Source organism: Strix aluco, chromosome 8, assembly GCF_031877795.1.
Source record: "Strix aluco isolate bStrAlu1 chromosome 8, bStrAlu1.hap1, whole genome shotgun sequence".
Classification (NCBI taxonomy): domain Eukaryota; kingdom Metazoa; phylum Chordata; class Aves; order Strigiformes; family Strigidae; genus Strix; species Strix aluco.
The window spans coordinates 21,741,794-21,755,409 of record NC_133938.1 but is presented as its reverse complement, the minus strand read 5'-3'; the positions used below and the strand labels follow the sequence as shown (position 1 = coordinate 21,755,409).

Below are 13,616 nucleotides of genomic sequence, written 5' to 3'. Positions count from 1 at the left end.
AAAAAGGAGGATCTAATTTGTTATTCCGTCATTACGTAAGCCTGACAGTAAGCAGAACGTCTTCTAAAAGCTTGCACTGTATTATTGATGGTCAGATACTAGAATTTGACAGATTAATCAAATACAACAAAGAATTAACATCTAAAAAATACTATGTGAGATAAGGACTTTTTAAACTCAGATACAAGGCACATAGTAAGTTCAAGTTAATGCCTTCAGAACAGACAACAGTTACGTGCCTTGAAGGTAAACTAAACAGATGATGACTGCAGTGGTTACTTAGCAGGAGATATGAAGAAAACTGTTGGATATAAATACCTTCTAGAAACATAAGTTGTAAACAGACACAAGAAAAGACAGTTACATGGCCTTAATTTGTGAGGCACAAAATGGACATTTTCTCCTTTCTTCAGATATATCAAAAACTGCCTCTACAGGAGCATTCTCCAAAATTGTCTATTGCGTTTAGCTGTGAAGATGCAAGACGCAAGCTACCAGAGCTAGAATCTCTGCTATCCTTGATGCTGAGACTGAGCAAGAGGAAAGCTGGTAATGTAGGGGAGGGAGCATGGGAGCACACATGTAAGGTGCTATTTATATTTCTATTGTGGTATAAGGGTCTTTTATATATAGGTCATTTCTTGCAAAGTTTGACTAATATATCGTGCTTATCACCCATTTCATTTATATCAGATTTATTTATTCCTAATAAAAAAAATTAAAGCCACAAAGAATTGTAGTAATATTGTTTTTATTTATGAATTTTATGCAGGCAGTCCTGTACAGGTGACTCAAACTTCTGTTTCTTCTTATCTTAAAGAACCTACCACACTCAAGACTACAGCCTAATGGCTACTTTCCTACAAGTATATTGTTGTGGTAAGGGCCTAGTCTGAATAGAACATTTTTTAATCTGATGAACATGGAGAAAATAAATTGAGGAACTATAAGTGTATAATGGAAAGCAATAAAGTGATTTTGAAATATTTGAGACAGAATAATTTTGCTTATACAAGGATACTGAAATTTCTTTGTCTCCCAAAACTCCAATAAAAGGGAAGGTTATTTTTTTGCCCTAGCTCTCATATCTGTCTGTTTTAAGGAGAAGGAAATTAACTAGTTAGGTTTTTCATTATGACTTCTTTAGATCAAGAAAAAAATCTTACTGTGGGGATTGAATCTATACCAAAACTGGTATAGATTGAATCTATAGCAAAACTGAAAGAAGAAATACCTATGTCAAAGAACATGTTAGATTTTTGCTTTTGCATAACTTAAAAAAAAAAAAAGAGCTCAGAAGATTGAAAGCTAAAGCAGTTATTTTTAAGTAAGAGTTGGTGTTCAGGTATTTAGTTGGTCATGGAGTGGAGAGTGGTTTTTTTGGTTACAAATTCTAGGTGGTAATGCTAGAATCTAAGGCTAATGAAGAATTATTTCTACTGAAAGAGGGTTATAACCAAATGAATGATATTTTTAAAATTTCTTCTTCACGTTTTATACTTCAGTGCAAGAATTGGTTAGAAGTACCCCATTTTATGGGTTCTACCTCAAATAGTGACCTGTTATTATTGCTGTCTCTCCACTTGGTTGAAGAAAAAGATTCTGACAGAGTTGTTCTCCTTTTATCTTCTCCAAGGGCTCTTTGAAGAAATAGAATGTTAAAAATATTTCTTGACTGGAAGCATGAAAAGGGGTGAGTAATAACCCCTCTGCACATCCTGGTAAAGATTACTTTTCTGTCTGGACTTTGATAATTTGCACTAAAATCCTTTAACAAGAGAATTCTTCTGCATGGGCAAAAGTAATGAGTAAAATACTTAGTGATGTAATACTTTTTCTAGTCTAGTTAGCCAATGTTGCTGTTTAATAGCACTTTGAAGCTCAGTTATCTTGCAGAGAATCATTACTAGAGTAAAGCAAGTAATTGTAATTTTGAATTCAAAACTAGTTTATTTTTCATTGTGGAGCATACCAAGCACTCCTTTGTTCTTTTGTTCGCAATTTGTAGCTTTTGTTAATGAGAATCCAGGAGTTTATGGGAGTCCAGTCACGTGCAGCAGACTGGGAGGACATTAAGAATGGTAAATGCTTAGGGGTTTTACAGAAGTGCCTCATGTGATACCTTCTATTCTCAGCTTAGGTTAAAATTAGAACTAGACTGACATTGCATTGGAGTCTGAGTGAGAGTTCTAAATGGTTTCGGTAGTACAGACAAGATTCGTAATTTATCTCTGCTCCTGCCCAGAAAGCAATGAGCCACAGAAGACCATTGAAAATACCAAATAATTGAGGTAAGTTGTTGTTAAACTCTTTCAGATGCTTGGAAGTGAAGTTATTGGGAGATCTGATTACTTGGGAGTAAATTTGCAGTTGTTTTACAGCCACACTTTAGGAATTCACTTGTAAATTTTGGCCATGAGGGCATGATCATTATGGTTTTTATTTTCCTGGCAAATAATAAGATCTAAGAACAAGAAGCTTTTGATGGTAGTTCTGTTATTATATAATTAAATCTCCTTGAAAACAAAGTCATATACTTAGACACTGTTTCATAATTCATGGTTCTAAAGCAATGTTTATTGAATAATATGCTTTCCACAGCACAAGAGAGTTGCCCAACGTATGCTTTGCTAAAAATAAGTACTGATTTGACTGTGTAGTCTAGTACTGGTTTTAGTAGTACAAGTATTAACAAATGCATCTTTTCCACACAATTTATATGAAAAGATTTCTAAGTTTTCTACCTAAAAAGGCTAATAGTTCAAAAAATGTCTCTAAACAACAAGAAATGGTAGATCAGGTAGATCACTTAATCTCAGTAGAAGTTTAATCCTGGAAAATAAGGCAATTTAAATTGTAACCACTCATCAGAGCAAAAAACCTCAAAACGTCATTACTGTTGCATATTGGGATGAGGAATGGGAAAGGTAATTACTATGAAGACCACTGAAAGAGAAGTTAACGCTTCAAACTCATAAACATGATCACATTTATGTGGGGGAGGGAAAGAAGAAACAATCCTCTCTTTACAGGAAAAAATTCCTCTTTAGGAACCTAAATGCCAGACTGCATTGTGCTACACTGTGGTTGCCATTTGTGTCACCTGTCAAATCCTGCTACTCTTCCTTAACAAACAGAGAACAGTTAAGGATCCTTAATATTAACGTATTGGACCAGATTCTTCTTTATTCAAGCATTACAATTTTATTTTTATGCTGTCTTTACAACAGGAAGCAATCCTGACAATTTACATTCTGTGTTATTTGTCTATACATTTTTAATTAAGTGATTTCAGTATAATAAGATTTTACAAATAACTGTGTTAGCAAAAGAAATGGTAAGCATAAAATAGAATGATTGACAGTTTGAACACAAAAATGTTCTAAGCAATTGTGGCTTATCCATGCCACACAAAATTATGATGGAATAAATATGATAGAAAAGATTGCTTTAAAAGACAGATTGGCAGCAATTATTGTGAGGAAATATATGTATGAAAAGACCTGAAATTCCACTCCTGTTGTTATCCAGCTGCTTGTTTGGAAGAAAGTTACCCTCGTTTTTTAGTTTGAATGGATATGCAAGACTTTTTTTCTTAATTGTCCCTGCAAGTATTAGTAAAAAGTTTCAAGGGGAGCACTCAGAGTACACTGCTGTTGGCATGAAGTTTAGCCCTCCAAGCTTATCTGCATATCAATATCTCGGCTGCAGTTCATTTAAAAAAAAAAACCCAAACCTCCTCAAATGACTCCAATAACAGTAATAAGAATGCTTTTTAGAGGGATGCACTGATTAGGCTGACTGAGCATCCTACTTCGCTCCTCTTCAGGAAAGTATGTATTAATTATCTTACTAAGGAATACATGAGTTCAAAATTTCAGGCTGAATTTTTTTTTTTTAAATGTGGATCCTGACACTCAGCAGGCCTACAAGAAGATTCAAAGAGATCTGAAGAATTTAAAAAGCCTTTTCTTAAAGGTAATGCATTACTAACTGTAAAATATTTTATAAGGAGTTAAACTATGAAGAAAATGAATGCAAATAAAGTATACTAATTTATTTCCAGCAATAGTTCAGTTTCTCTAAAGTGCAAAACTCCTTTAGTTACAAGTATTTCTACCAGGTAACTGCCAGGATGCAGCTACAAGGATTTAACTCGCTTAAATTGCAGGTAACAGCTTAATTTCTTTCTGGGAAGGGAATGAATGCTCATATCTGCATTTAATTAGTATGGTCTGTACTCAGCCTGCCATTGGAAGGAACTGGGAGAAGCAGTTGTTCACTGACTAGGAATGCGGAGAGATTACAAGAATACCATTTCCTATTATAAGAAAATTTAACCGGGTGCAATTATCTATTTTTATAAAGAGAAAGCAGTTGGTGAAATTATGTCAGCTCTGTGCATTAATTACATTTAATAATATAATCAAGTGGGTATTGCAGTATTTTAGTTTTCACGTCACTATCCCTGTCTGGTAGCTGATACACATGCTGATGCATTGAGCCTGAAATTCACAGTCAGATTCCTGTGACTGAATCTGAACATGTAAGGATCATGACTGAAACTGCAGTTTGTGTTGGAACGTTCACTGCTGTGAAGACACTTTGGGAAGTGAGAATACACAAGATAAATGAAGAATTACAGAAGGAAAAAGAATTCAGACAGAGGTCTGCAGGAAGGTAGGTAAATTGTAGATCTTTAAGTACGTGAAAAGCTAGACCATATCTTACATTTCAGAAGACTATAACTGGTCTTTTCCAACTCATCCAGAGTCTAATTCTTTAGTCATTACTCCAGCAGAGTTTCCACTGGTTAGAATATAGCAATATGGTCAGGTCAAACCAAGAAATGTGTTCTGTGATAAAAATATTAGGATAAATACTAAATCCCCTAAAGTCAGATATTAAAATCTGCTCCTGTGTGAATATTCTAACCAGTGGAGATTTGTTATACTTTATTATCAGTGAGGCATTGGTCTTCTGTCTGGCCAGCAGCTTCATGAAATGTGAAGAAATTTAGCATTCTACTTTTGGAACTCTTCTTAATTTGTCAGATGTGTTTGAAATGGAATAACAAATTCAAAAGTTACTAATGGAAAATAAAAACAGAAAGAAAGAGAACTAGCCTAACTTTCGTAATTCTTGTTTAAGTCCCCTTTGGAAATCAAGCTAATAGAACCCCTAGCAGATTGACCTTGTTTGATTGCACTTAGATTTGTGGGACTGAAGGCTTTCTTTTTAGGAGACTGCTTCAAAGTTAATGGCTTTGGAACTTAATTCCACATGACTTTATATTCTGTTGCCCTGCTGCAACATGATGAAAGTGAATGAAGTTATGTCTTCCGACTGTAAATCTGAAGACCTGTAAAACAGAACTGCTACGTTACCTCATCCAAACATTACTTTATGTTCTTGTCTTCCCTCAAATTGATAGTATATTTAGCATCCAGTTGTAGTAAATGTTGCTTGACATCCAAAAATGCTAATCTTTGTTCCAGAAAATAGAATGGATAGTAATTATTGCCTGTATTCATTGTTGCACCGCTGACAGATCTTCTTTCCCTTGTAGGCTACTACTTGTCTGGGAGGAGAGAGCTGCTTTAGCAAAGCTCAAAGAAAAAGTTATTAATGAAGATGGAAGAGCAATTTTAAGGATAGAGGAAGAAGAGTGGAAGGTAGTGTAGATAGGAATGAATGTGGCTTGGGTTGAATGACTGATGCATTGGAAAATGACTATTTACAACTTTATACTCACAGTTGTACTATTTTTAATCTATGAAGTGCTCACTGTGTGCTTTGCTAACAATGAATTGAGACACACTGTTGTGAGAGTGTAAAAGAAAGCTGATTTTTTTAGTTCTGAATATTAAGCATTACTCTGCAAAAATATAGCTCAAAAGGCTTTTCTGAATTAGAAATTATTTACACTGCAAATTAGTTTAATTTTGTAAATCCTCATTTAACATTAACACACCAGAACTACTGAAATGTATCAAGGTGAAAACCCTCTGTGTTTAGGTGCGTGAAAATATTTCTTACTGTTGTTTACTTTCCCTTTCTAAGAGTGAAAATGAGCTAGCAGATTCCCAGAATACCATTATTCTTGTTTCTAATGTATAGGGGGAAGCGACTAACTGTAGAATCAGTGACAGAGTGGAAGCTGTTTGTTCTGAGCCACTCAGAAATGCAGATGCCAGTTGCTATGAAGTGATGAGAATTAGACCATGTTGAGGCCAGTGAGAGTGACAGCCACAGCAGCAATACTCTGGTGGTCTGTAGGCCAGTGTTCCTCGTTCAGAGCTCATAGCATACAGACATTGTGGTTTTTCTATCCCTCATCTCTTCTGCTCTCAGCTGCTCAGTTTTTCTTAAGAGAATAGGAAGTACAATTTAGATGACCATTTAAATGCAAAAAAGCTATTTAGAGCAGTTTCATCTTCAGTTATATTGGCTTTGTTTAAAAAAAAAAAGAAAAAAGAAAAGAAACAAAAGCAAGCCCTAGGCTTTTCAGAAAAAAAAAAAAAAAGAAACAAAAGCAAGCTCTAGGCTTTTCAGGCAATGACAGTAGTGCACATCTCTAAATCCTGGGAGCAAAAAGTGGGCAGGTTAAATCTGTGGTCAGAATGACCCACGTTGATGGTGTTCATATTGGGATATTACAGTGTAGCTTGAGAAGAAGGAAAGATTTCTTTTTTTACCACCTTTTTTTTTTTTTTGAATCACAAGACTGTTACTGTTTCAAATAAAACTTCTGCTTGAGCCTGTATTCTTGTTGTATACTAAGCTGAATTTTTTCTGGTTCATATTTCTTGTCTTAGACACTACCTTCGTGCTTATTGAAACTAGTCCATCTCCAGGAATGGCAGCTTCATAGAACTAGCTTGCAGAAAATTCCTCAGTTCATTGGAAGATTTCAGAATCTTGTTGTTCTGGATCTATCCCGGAACTCAATTGAAAGTGTACCTAAAGAAATTGGTGAGATGTGCTTTCTTTTATTTTAAGCTGCTTTTCTAAGAAAATTAATCTTACACAAACACGCCATTTTTCTGCACTTTGCCTGTCTAACAATCCTATTGGGAGGTTAGGAAACAGACAATTTAAATCTGACAGCGAGATCTTAAAACCATGGATTCCTTATACATTTAAAAAAATGGCCAGATGGAGGAGACGTATCTTTATGAAAACTCGCCATGAGAAAAAAGCTGGTAAGCACAGCAGGTACTAGACATAAGAATGCAGCTAGAAAAATGATATTGAAAAACAGGCTTCATGTTCCAAGTCCACAGTGTGAGTAGCCTATGCTCATAAGGGTTTTTTTGTAGCACACAAGTGCAGTTCTGCACTAAGGAGTCCTGAAGTCCTACTATTTGAATTTCAGTGAATCTTTTTCTAGTGAGAACACAGAGCACTTTTGTAACAGTATAAGGATAACACAAACCAAGTAATACTCTATTTCAAACAGAACGAATGTGAACATTTGTAATTTCTCATTTGTGCTCTCTGCAGGCCAGCTGACTAGCCTCCAAGAGCTGCTTCTCAGTTACAATAGAATAAAGTCTGTTCCCAAGGAAATAAGTAACTGTATCAGTCTGGAAAGATTGGAACTGGCTGTCAACAGGAGTATCTGTGATCTTCCTCCTCAGGTTTTGACAGACTCTTTTGTTTTGTTTAGTTTTGATTAATGCATATTTTTAATTTATTCAAACCCAATTATCATTAAACATTGCACTCCATGTTTTCAGATTTGGCTTGATATTCTGATTTCACAACTACTCCAGACACACATATGTGAACAATATTATGACTAGTCCAGCTGGAGCCACATGAGAAGGACATACATAGACCCCAGTAGTTGAAGGAGCCACTCTCTATTTTGTCCTGATAAATGATGTCGTAGTGCACATGGGGCAGTGATACACTTGATGTTAACTTGTTTAGCCTGAAGGTCTTCACTGATTTACCCCACTGAGGGTCTGACACCTTAGCACAGAGAAGTTCCCTTCTATGGTTGAGAATCATACCCTAGGCCTGGACCCAACTGTAAGCATCTTTACCAGAGCTGCTAGCTCTGAAAAGGGTTTGTATGACTTATACAACTGGCTATGCACAGACTTCAATGAATGTTGTTCTGAGATGTTGAAAGCAATTACGAGAGAATAAAAGCAACTGCTCACTTACTATTGAGCCTTAATTTGGACTGACCTAAGCATGAGAGACCTGCATCTCTAAACATTAGTCTCTAAGATAGAGATGACAACTATGTAACTGTATTTATTTGGTTTAACTTCTTTAAAAAAAAGTAGTGGCAATAGTTGACAGCAATCAGTGCCTTGCAAAATCGAGTGAGTCTAAACAGTAATACCTAACAACAAATCTTCAAATGAAAACATACACTATTTATCAGAATCCAGAATTTACAAAATCTATCTGGATACAGGTTACATGGTGTAGAGTGATAGCTTTTAAATTAACAGCTCACAGCAAATACATAGTTCTGTCCTATTGAGACCAGAGGATGTGAACACCACGAAGCCTTGGTTATATGTACTTGAGTGACATTCAGTGTTTAGACAGTTGGACCCGATATGCAATAAACCACCTCTGCACCACTTGAACACTGTAAAAGCACCTGAAGGCATGACTTAGGTGTTGCAATACTGAATGATGCTATGTTTAATTTTTAGAATGTTTTGCCATAGTAGTAGACTTCACAACATGGAAGGTGCCTAGGTTCACTCTAAAATACAGTCTGTGCAATTTGATCCATAAAAATCTAAATATTTGACTAACAAAAACCGGCATATTGCATGGAGTATGATATCTTTAATTTGTTCTCAAGGCTTGGGACATATCTGTGGTGCAGTCATGGCATTCAGCTTCTCAGCAGTTAGCGCGCTCACTGCCAGGTGGGAGATAAAGTTCTTCTACCTGATCAGTTTCAAACCCACCTACCTTCCAGGCCAGAACTGTAATTGTTAGGGAATATCAGCTAATGTAAGTCAGAAACCATTCTGTGTTTACTAGCTCCCAAATGTGTTATAATGTTTCTAAATAGTTTCTTTTTTTTTCAGTCAACATTATTACACCACTGCTGTAGTGGAATAGCTATACAAACTTGGATTAAATCTCCCTTTCTTTTCAGCTCAGTGATTTAAAGAAGCTTTCACACATAGATCTGTGCATGAATCAGTTTACTACCATCCCTTCAGCTCTTCTCAACATGCCAAATCTAGAATGGTTAGATATGGGGGGAAATAAACTCCAGGAGCTTCCTGATGCAATTGACAGGTACCTAAAGCTTAAAACTCACATTAGTCTCAATTCCATTGCATTGAAACTCTAATTATTAAATCCTACTTCGAAAGATTAGTTTAATGTTAACATCACTGCAAACTTGAGATTTATCAGCCGTAATGTGATATTTTAGATGAGCTGGAATAATCCATTCAATAAACAATAAATTCAGTATCAACTGGATATTAGGAAGTATTTCTTTCCAGAATGGGCTGCCAGGGAAGCATCCCTGTGTTTAAGAGTCAGGTTGACATAGCGCTTAGGGATATGGTGGAGTTGAGAACTGTCAATGTTAATGATTGGACTAGGTGATCTTCAAGGTCTTTTCCAACCTAGATAATTCTGTGATATTTCTTGACCAGAGGTTGGGTGATTATCTTGGATATGAGGTTTCCTTTGAGAATTGTTGTATTCTTTATGAGAGACCTTTATGGAGCTGTAAAAATGAATCAATTGCTTTATATTAATGATTGATAAGATTAATTTTATAAATCGTTATGGATTGTGCAAATACCTATTTTACAGAATGGAAAATCTCCACACTTTATGGCTCCAAAGGAATGAGATAAACTCTTTGCCAGAAACCATTGGTAATATGAAAAATCTTAGTACTCTTGTTCTTAGCAACAACAAACTTAAGGATATTCCAGCTTGTCTGAAGGACATGACAAATCTGAGGTAAGAAAAAGCAGCAGAAATACAAATAAAAATACCAGAAGGTAAGTTTTAAAGCCTCCCTTGAGTTGTATATCATAGAGTGATACTAAGTGGAAAAGGCATGTCCACAGTTATACAGATGAACACCATACCATATAAATCAGCATAATTACACAGATTCACAACAATTGAGGATCTGGCCAAGAAAGCTTTGTGTAGCACACTCATTTAGAGAAGTAAGCTATGCTAGTTACAGTCCCAAATGAAAAAGGAGACTGTAGTACATTTTCTCATTTCCAAAAAGGTCCAAATGCCCACTTCTAATTGGCCTTTTACATCACTCTCTAAAGCCAAGAGCTAGGAGGAAAAATATGTAACAATGATAAAAATGACAAAAAGTAGAACTTTAGCACTGAGAAGTCAAGCATTCAGAATTAAATAAAAACGATTAGGTATAAGGATACTCCTGTACTTGCTTTGGAAAATAAATAAAAAAAAAAAGAATGTAAATCTTTAATTGGTAGAATTAGAAATATTATTTTGTATACTGTAACAGAAACTTTCCTGTTGTTTGCATTTTCATTTGAATTACTGGATGCTGGCCATTTTAGAGAGAGAAAGAACACTAAATAGTCTAAATAAATCATGTCTAACCCAGTAAGACAATTCCTGTTTTCAGATGTTTTGGAAGAAGCAGCACCTCTTTAAAAAAATATTTACAAGCATAGGCCCAGGGATGGATGAAGAACAGAAGGAGACAGGGCTGGCTATTGCCTTGCAAAGTTGGGAGGGTGCAGGCATTTGTACTCTTGTTCTCATCCGCTCATCTGTTTGTGGAAGCTCAGTAAGGCTGACAGTGGGGTTAAAACCTGAAGCCAAAAATGATGAGGACTGCAATGTTTTCTCCCACCACAATCAGCTACTGTTAGAAGGCATCATCTTAGCTGAGTTTACTTAATACTACTAATACAGTGGTGAGTTTAATATAAGAAAAGACTTACTTTATTTTGCTCAAAATACTGTTTGAGTACTCTTAATTCAGTTTCAAAAGAATTGTTCTCTCTGGACAAAACCTACTGCAAGAGTAACCTTTTCTGGTGAACTGTCAGATTTGTCAACTTCAGAGACAATCCACTGGAGTTAGAGGTAACACTCCCTCCATGCGAGGATGCAGAAGAGGATGAGCAACAGGAAATGTTCGGCATTGAATTCATGCACATGTATATCCAGGAGTCACTCAAAAAAACAGGTATGGCTTTTTTATGAATTCTAATCTCTCTGGAGTACAGTGAGGAAGGGGAGGATAAACCAGATAAAAGGAAGCTAGGATACATATACAAATGAAACAGGAATAATCTTAATAAATATAACATTTCCCAAAAACCTGTAAACAGATTTTTACTGAGGGCAGGGGTGCTTTTATCAGGAGTTGGCACAGTAGGTCTTCACATGAACAGCATATATATCTAGTAAGTACACACTGGAACTGTGGAACATTGGAATAAACGAGCCTGAGTTACCTACAGCCTGGGTAACTGGAAGTTGATGACTGTCTCTTGTACTTGCACTTTAATCAGAGTTACAAAGTGTAGGTCTTCCAGCACTGTTTGTCTCGAAGATCAACCTTCCCTATTTTTAGATGTTGTCCAGATGGGGACTACCAAAGGATGATGTAAGGGAGAGAGCCTATGTTCGCAACATACAACATTTTTAGCAATGAAGTATCAATACCTGATATAAGCAGATGTTTCTCACAACTTGCTTTCCCTGACCAAAAATCCAGTGACCTAAACAAAACACCCCCACAATTTCATCCCATTTCTAAATCACTCTGACAAAAAAGTGCTGTTAGCAGTCTCAAAGGTAACAGCTTAGAGGCTACAGTAAGAGACCAAAAAAAAGCACTTTTCAACAGATGTGCATGTGGCAGCTGTTACCTGCAGAGAGAACTTCATTGCAGATATAAAATGTTCTGTCTGATCTTCATTCTATATATCATGAAGGCTTAAAAATGAATGATTGAAACACTCTTGATTTAGAACGCTAAGCCAGCTTTTTTCTCACCAATATTTCATGAATTAATAATCAAATTAGCAAAAATATATCAAGATGACAGTTTACAAATAAGTTTTATTCCTTAACAGATTCCCCTAGCAGCACGGTGTGATGAAAGTACCTAGGCCTACTTAAATAACTTAAGAGGAAAGATAAAGCTATCCTGAATTCAAAGTGAAAATAAAGCATGTTGATTTCTCTTATTTTAACCCATTCTTTTTCAGGAAATCTGGAAAGTTGTACTTCTGGTCCTTCTCCTGTCATAAATGCTAATGAATAAAGAATATAACTGTGAATGGAAGAATATATCAAGTATACTTCCTCCTAGCAAAGATGCATACAACAGGTTTCAAATATTCTTCAGGATTTTATTTTTCCGCTGATGAGAACTGGTTTGCATATTTGTAACTTCCAGTGAAACTGGGAAATATAACACCTCTTCCTGGGTACAGGAAAGACTAAAACAGTTTTTTTGTAAACAATGATTGGCTTTTTAAAAAAATCCAGATAAATTTCATAGGTTTTTTTCCTACCAATTCCAAATCTATTTCCTGTCATGTGGTTGGCACTGGCATCAAAGATGGACTTGGGACAGCTGTCAACAGGACATTCTCCAAGGACACAGCAGACTCTGTATAATACTGTAGTGCAGCCTTGTATCCTCGTTGTTGTAAATATTCAATCCGCCCATGATCAATCAACAGTTTACAAAGGCAACCTATCTCTTTTCGTTCTTCAACAGTAAGTATCCTAGTTTCACAAAAAGGAGGAAAAGAATGAACAACACATGTCAGAAGAATAGTTTTGTTGATTAACATTAGTAGTTAAGCTTAGAAAAACTACTGAAATCACTGTAAGTTCATTTCAGTTCAGGCTAGCATGACTGTTTAAATATTTTGAACTGTAAATCCATGAAAATTGTATTTTTAAAGTAGACTATTTCTACAAATTTAGTAATTGTTTCTGTAAAATTAGTCATTTTGAGGACCCAAAAGAATTTTATATACGACTATATATAATTTTGCTTTTCTGCAGGAGTCCAGTTGCTAGGAAAAAAAAAACCGTACCCTTGTAAAGTATCAGAACCACCCTCTGTCTTGATGAATGTTTCTTCATGTCCTTCTGTGTTGTTAGTTTGATCTTCACTTTCTTCACTTGTAGGGGCTTTGGTTGTAGCTTCTCGCATGCCACAAGTGGCCCAGCTACTCATTCTCTGAAAATAATGGAATTCTACTGGTCCAAGTCCTACTGATTTAAAGAACTCTCTGCCTACATAATGTGTCCAGTCACACTTGTGATGGCAACACAGTGCAATAACAATTCCAGCTACAGGCTTACAGTCCTCCTTGTTGCTTTCATTATCGTCAGAATTGTTAGAAGCCACCTCTGTCTTGTCAGTCCTAGAGCGTTTTGGTGCAGGCTCTTCGTTTTCTCCATCAGAGCAAGCTGTATAACTTTCAACCAAGCATCTCAAAGCAAGATCTAGGAAAGAACAGACATACCCCCTCCAAAAAATAGCAACGAACACCATGCCATTATTTATACAGGCTCTATCACGGTTGGGAATGTACTTCCCACAAAGAAGAATAAAAGTATACATCACAAAGTAA

The 13,616-nt window shown here is 35.9% G+C and overlaps 2 protein-coding genes across 5 annotated transcripts in view; one reads left to right on the top strand and one right to left on the bottom strand.

The window, feature by feature from the left end:
- Window positions 1–1,447: 1,447 nt before the first annotated feature.
- On the top strand, window positions 1,448–13,125 carry LRRC39 (leucine rich repeat containing 39). Of its 4 annotated transcripts, none has more exons than XM_074832612.1 (11): window positions 1,448–1,693; window positions 2,246–2,291; window positions 3,922–3,978; window positions 4,480–4,680; window positions 5,570–5,675; window positions 6,819–6,975; window positions 7,507–7,643; window positions 9,143–9,288; window positions 9,820–9,972; window positions 11,061–11,200; window positions 12,231–13,125. In XM_074832612.1, the coding sequence occupies exons 4-11, from the start codon at window positions 4,556–4,558 to the stop codon at window positions 12,284–12,286; spliced, it is 1,020 nt and encodes a 339-aa protein (XP_074688713.1). In that variant the 5' UTR covers window positions 1,448–1,693; window positions 2,246–2,291; window positions 3,922–3,978; window positions 4,480–4,555; the 3' UTR covers window positions 12,287–13,125. The 4 variants fall into 4 exon arrangements, with proteins under 4 accessions (XP_074688713.1, XP_074688710.1, XP_074688711.1 ...); XM_074832609.1 differs by having other exon boundaries at window positions 2,136–2,291; XM_074832610.1 differs by lacking the exon at window positions 1,448–1,693 and adding an exon at window positions 4,124–4,171 and having other exon boundaries at window positions 1,717–2,291.
- The window catches only part of TRMT13 (tRNA methyltransferase 13), a 6,769-nt gene continuing 5,506 nt past the window's right edge, over window positions 12,354–13,616 (bottom strand). Inside the window, exons 10-11 of the mRNA XM_074832602.1 lie at window positions 13,074–13,488; window positions 12,354–12,756 (exon numbers count right to left, since the gene is read on the bottom strand). Coding sequence (XP_074688703.1) covers window positions 12,561–12,756; window positions 13,074–13,488 — 611 coding nt within the window. The 3' untranslated portion in view covers window positions 12,354–12,560. The remainder of the gene's footprint in view (window positions 12,757–13,073; window positions 13,489–13,616) is intronic.